At 43.2% G+C, this 5,819-nt stretch overlaps 1 protein-coding gene across 1 annotated transcript; it reads right to left on the bottom strand.

Moving 5' to 3' along the window:
* Positions 1 to 3,359: 3,359 nt before the first annotated feature.
* Positions 3,360 to 4,109, bottom strand: LOC138889072 (uncharacterized). The gene is made up of 3 exons (XM_070171631.1): positions 3,827 to 4,109; positions 3,688 to 3,741; positions 3,360 to 3,619 (listed from the first exon to the last, which is right to left on the bottom strand). Exons 1-3 carry the CDS (start codon positions 4,058 to 4,060, stop codon positions 3,551 to 3,553), a joined length of 357 nt encoding a protein of 118 aa, XP_070027732.1. The 5' UTR covers positions 4,061 to 4,109; the 3' UTR covers positions 3,360 to 3,550.
* Between the last annotated feature and the right edge of the window lie 1,710 nt (positions 4,110 to 5,819).

The raw sequence follows: 5,819 nt of genomic DNA, 5'->3' as shown, positions 1-5,819 counted from the left end.
CTTATATTTTTGTTGAAATGTGCAGTGAAAACGAGCAAGTTGAACTACCCGTACTCACTCAATTGCCCGAAAACGACGTATTACATCAGGATCTGGCAGATGAATAGAGTGAGGAAGAGAACAGCGATTACGATAACAATGCCGATGAATCGGGAGACGAGACACCATTTGCTCATGAGGATGGTGATGAAGAGGACGAGGAGGAAGGACCGGATTTGAAGAGAGCCCCCCATAGACGAAAAGTGAACGAGTCTCAAGTGCCGTTTCATTCAAGGAAGATTCCTTATATTGATAACTTGCCAGCCGTGTCGGATGTGGAAGCTCTCACAAGGGATTTTGATGAAATCCGGACAGCAATGTGGGATGAGTCTAGACCAACGGTGCTTGCAAAGGGGATGCTTTTTCCTGATAAAGCACGCGTAAGCAGGGCTTGTAAAATGCACAATGTTAAAGAGTGTCGTGAGATGCAGGTATCGGAGTCAAGTCCGACGGTATACAAGGCTATTTGCCGCAGGTGGTTTTGGCCATGTAATTGGATGTTGCGTGCGTCGAAGAAGAAAACAGGTATGTGGAAAGTGGGTAAATACATTCCCACCCACACATGCGAAATGGACACTTTCAACGGGAATCACTTCAACTTGGATATTGACTTGATATCTCTTGTACTTATTCCGCACATCGAAGCGTCCATAAGGTATAAAATCAAAGAGTGCATTACAGCAGTCTACCAGGAATATGGCCACACAATTACTAAAAGAAAGGCATATCTTGGGCGCAAAAGAGCGTTTGAAATAGTCTATGGTAACTAGGATAATTCATTTGCAGATCTGCCTAGCTACATGGCTACACTGCAGCACTTTAACCCTGGAACAGTTATTGAATGGAAGCTTGAGCGAAGTTCGGGTAAACCAGAATATATATTCAATTACGTGTTTTGGGCGTTTAAGCCAGCAATTGATGGTTTTCCGTATTGCCGGCCCGTAATATCCATAGACGGAACTCATGTCTATGAAAAGTACGATATCAAGCTATTGATAGCCGTGGCTGTGGATGCAAATGGACAGATATTTCCTCTAGCCTTTGCTATTTGTGCAAATGAAAGCACAGAGACGTGGACAATGTTTTTGAACCACTTGAAAGAGCACGTTGTCAAACATCGTTCAGGTATTTGTCTAATATCTGATCGTCATGAGTGTATATTAAGTTCTGTGGAGAACCTTCCTGCTTGGCAAGAACCTTATGCATACCACCGTTACTGTGTGAGGCACTTTAAAGCCAATTTCAAGAAGGCACATCCCAAAAAGATCTACATGATTTGATGTGGATGGAAGCAACAGACCACCAACAACATAAATTCCGGAGGCATATGGATTCTATCAGGCAAGAAGACGATGCAGCATATCGTTGGTTAATGCGACATGATCCTGAAAAGTGGACGTTGCATGCAGATGGTGGCAGACGCTGGGGAATTCTTACTACAAACGTGTCAGAATCCTTCAACGGGTTATTAAAGTCGGCAAGAGGATTGCCCGTCACAGCCATGGTGCGTATGTCGTTCAAGCAGATGGCGGAGAGGTTTGTACAACGGTCTGCAGCTACAACGGAATTGATGGAAAGGGGTGTTGAATTTATGCCAGTGCCTATGAAGAGATTAGAGAAATACAGATGGCGAGTACATTGGCATTCCTTTTTGCAATATGATAACGAACGAGGTATTTTTGAAGTTCGCACCGCTATCCATAATAATCGGGGTAATAATGTACATACTGTAAATGAATCCACAAGGTTATGCTCATGTGGGAAATGGTCAATCTACCACATGCCTTGTTCACATGCCATCAAGTGTTTTCAACGTGTTGGTTATGCGGAGACCAACTATATTGATCAACAATATAGTGTTTCCAAATACCTAAACACATATAGTGGTCAGTTGCAACCAGTGGGTTCTGAGCATTACTGGCCCCCAGAACCATTTAAAATGGTGTGTAACAAGTCCTATTTGCGTAAAAGACAGGTGCAGAAGAGAACGCGTATACGGAACCAAATGGATGTTAGTGATATCGTATATGCACGCAAATGTGGTATATGCTCGCAAACAGGCCACGACCGTAGAAAATGTCCTTTGGGTGGCAACAATAATCAAGCTCAGGGCGGGTGTTCTTCTATTGTACCTAACTACCCATGAGTTCATGTTGTAATAATTAGTTGTTATGTATACGATTTAAGTATTTATGAAATAATATTTTCTTGTTTGTTAATTATGATTTGTACTTTCCCTTTTTACCTATTTAAATAATAATTTAATATAATTATCGGTATATTTATTATGTGTGTTGTCTTGTCGCTATCACGATATTTAATACACAAAATATACATATGGCGCTATGTGTGTCTTGTCTTGTCGAACTGAAAAAGCTGAAAACATCATGATATGGCGCCATTAGATATGTGTGACCGGCTGACATAAAGTCGTCTCGTCAACATCATGATATGGCGCCATTAGATATGGCGACATCATGATATGGCGCCATTAGATATGGCGCTATCTAATATAGCGCCATTAGATATGGCGCTATATGTGTCTTGTTTAGCCTATAAATAATGGGGTCATTGTAGTTATTTTGTGTGCTAAAAATTTCCCCCAAGAAATATTTCATTAAAAGTAAGTAAGGTTTTTATTATAAGCAAATAGTTCACAAATGGCTCAACCTGGTCGTCCACCAATTTGCTTATGTGGAAAACCATGCATGATGGATTGTGGGTGGGAAGGTGCTAACGTTGGACGCCGCTATTGGTGTTGTATGAACAAGTTGTACAAGCAACCCGACGAACCTACTTGTGAATTTGATGAATGGGCTGAGGAACCATGTTATCAGGAAAGCTACAGGGATAGATTACAGTAATTTCATAATATGTTGTTATACCAGCATAGAATACAAAAGGAGGCAGATAGAATTATTACAGAAATGAGGGAGAAACTAAAGGAGGTGGAAGATAAAAAATGGAGAGCAGAATGGAATTGTGAAGCACACAAGGAACGCAACGAAAAATATAAACGGGAACTTGCGGAGGTGAAGGCGAGAGTGAAAGAGTTAGAAGAAGAAAAAGAACAAATGGAAGAACGATTTAAGTGGTTGGAGCGAAGAATAAATGACAACTGAGGATGGAGCATTGACGTGTATGTGTTTAGTGTCATTTTCATATGTCATGTATTTTTATTATGTTGGCCTGTTATGTTTGTGTTTGTGTTGTAGTAATGTTTTCCTTGTTTGTTGTACTAAATTTTATTTTAATTTAAGTGGAAGTTAAGTTTAAGTTGTTGTGTTACTATACCAAAAACTATAAAACGAAATGAGAACTAAAAAAAAGTAACTGTCATATTCGACTAAATATTGTTGTTAATGTACAAAAAAATATTATTTACACCAAAAAAACAAAAATATGGAAGACCGAATCAATGTGTCCCGCATCCGGTGTGTCTCAAAGTAGCCGTTGGCCTGAGGCTCATCCCCTGCCGCCCGGGTACGCTATCAGGATCATCATCATCAAGTCATCTCCTTATGGCCGGATGCGGCACAGGATGACATGTATCGGTGGTGCTGTCAGGTCCAGTAGAAGGCTACATAATAATATCAAACTTAGTATAGAAAACTACATAACAATTCACAAAAATTTATATTGTCTTACCATAATCGTGTCTGGATCCTGAATGTAGTCATCTGTCGCAGCATCGCATGAAGCCTAAAAAAGTAAATTAATAAAGTTAAAACAAAATAAATAAGTTATAGTAAAAACAGTAATAAAATTAATACTAATAAACTCATACCTGCGCATGTGATGAGCTGCCATAACTCAGTCGGTGCCCACTATCAAAATCTCGGATCGGTCGAGACTCATCAGTGGTAGACGGGCCAGGGAAATATCTACCCAACTCCACTCCTTGAAAATCCGAGCCCATGATCAAGAATTGACCCGATGGGGTCACCTGCGACGTCCCTAGAGTGTCATAAATGCCAAGGCTGTAAGACGGCATGTCGGTCTCATGCATGCCACCTCCCATATCAGCAGCAACATCATCAGCAGGAGCCTCAAAGCCCCCTTGCTGGGGACCTCCTCTCCGCCCACGACCGCGTCGTCCAACACCAGCAGGTCATCGTGGAGCAGCAGCAGCTCGTCGGCCACCACCCGTGGCATACCACGACCTCGCTGGTATGTGGCTGGGTCAACATAATCTGGCTGGTGTGCCAAACGCTGATCCGATCAGCCTCGCTGCAGTGTCTGGGCAGCCACATCTATTAAGCGACGACTATAGTCCTGCATGATCACAGGGCCGTGGACATAACTCTGCATCTGCTGCCCCAAACGATATACGGTATGCAATCCAATCGCCTGCACAAAAGTTTTTAATATAAACTACGTATTTGACTAGAAATTACTATTAAAGTAATTGATAATAACAGAAAACATACCAGAGCCTCATGTCTCCCGGCGTATGAGACGTATCGACCATCTACCTGATGAACTGGGTTCCCGATAAAAAGTCGGGAAACAGTGCGGTACCATGCCATATAAACTTCGATAGGAAAGTGTTGCGGAGCTGGGGTCAAGTCCCCTCGGCTATCCCAAATACCCAACTGCGCTGTCAGCCACTCAATAAATGTGTCGTCCACTCTCATCCTATCATCCCTCTCATAATGTAAAGGATCCCATGCAGGCTGAGTTGGTATAGACTGCGGAAATCCAAACTGACGAAATACTCGCTCTGAGGCATGATGCTCAACAATATCGAGGCACGTGAGAGGGACGGAAGCCCTCCAAATATGGCGACCGTGCGTGCAATACGCTGGCAGGGTACCTATCAGCTCTTCGCTGTACGACGTCCAGATGAACTATCAAATAATAACACAAACCGTTAGTTTGCGCAACACCTAGTTAAAAATTAATTGGTAAGTTTAGTTAGATATTCACCTGTGCATCCTCCAGAAAATCCAACACATCCCTACAGAAGGGGAGATTATGATGGCCATGATACTCTCGTGCAAGTCTACGACGCAATACCCACCTACAAGCTAGAGGGAGATCAGGAATATGTACATTAGCCGGTAGCTGTGGTAGAGGTGGCCGAAGTTGCAGAAATCGCTCCCACACCCAAACCTAAAACAGAAAGTTGACGTAAAGATTAACTCTAACTAGGTAGAATTGGAACTAAACGACAAATTATTTGAATAAGTTGTCACCTGTAGAAGTGGCAGAAAGCCAGAAACATCTCTCTGTGTGCCCATGGATGCCCGGCACATCTGCCTGTACAAAAACGATAGGACAGCACCACCCCAGCTGTAGCTGACTGTATCATCAAAGTCCACAATATGATGCAGAAAATGAAGGCTCACTAGGTTCCCCGAAGTGTTCGGGAACAAGACCCCCCCAAATAGAAGGAGCAACAACAGCCTCGTATATTGCTCCACATCCACCTCCGCTGAGTCGTCGGTGATAGTATCGTGGATCTGCACCAAGTGGTCTCTAATGGGGACCAACTGCATACGACTACTCCCAATTGCTACATCTGGGTCCTCGGACCTGAAGCCCGTGAGCCTGTGCAGCATATCCATATATGCAGCCCGGTTAAAATATCTCATGTTCCCAGGCAGTAAAACTGGCAAGCCATCGGTGGACAGGCCATATAAAATCTCGACGTCCTGGAGTGTGATGGTGGCTTCGCCGATGGGCAGATGGAAAGTGTGCGTCTCCGGTCGCCACCGCTCAATCAACGCCATGATCAAAGCACAGTCGAGCTGTATCCGGCCAATGCTAATGATCCT

The sequence above is a fragment of the Nicotiana sylvestris genome, chromosome 4 (assembly GCF_000393655.2).
Source record: "Nicotiana sylvestris chromosome 4, ASM39365v2, whole genome shotgun sequence".
Taxonomy (NCBI): domain Eukaryota; kingdom Viridiplantae; phylum Streptophyta; class Magnoliopsida; order Solanales; family Solanaceae; genus Nicotiana; species Nicotiana sylvestris.
Note: the sequence above shows the minus strand (reverse complement) of the source record. Positions and strands in the feature narration are given on the sequence as shown.

Bases quoted from the DNA above. Each gene is read 5' to 3' on its own strand.
- LOC138889072 (XM_070171631.1), bottom strand. From the start codon at position 4,060: ATGGGAGGTGGCATGCATGAGACCGACATGCCGTCTTACAGCCTTGGC. The intron at 3,742-3,826 runs GTATGAGTTTAT...TTACTTTTTTAG, and splicing joins GCAGCTCATCACATGCGCAG to GCTTCATGCGATGCTGCGAC. The intron at 3,620-3,687 runs GTAAGACAATAT...ATTATTATGTAG, and splicing joins AGGATCCAGACACGATTATG to CCTTCTACTGGACCTGACAG.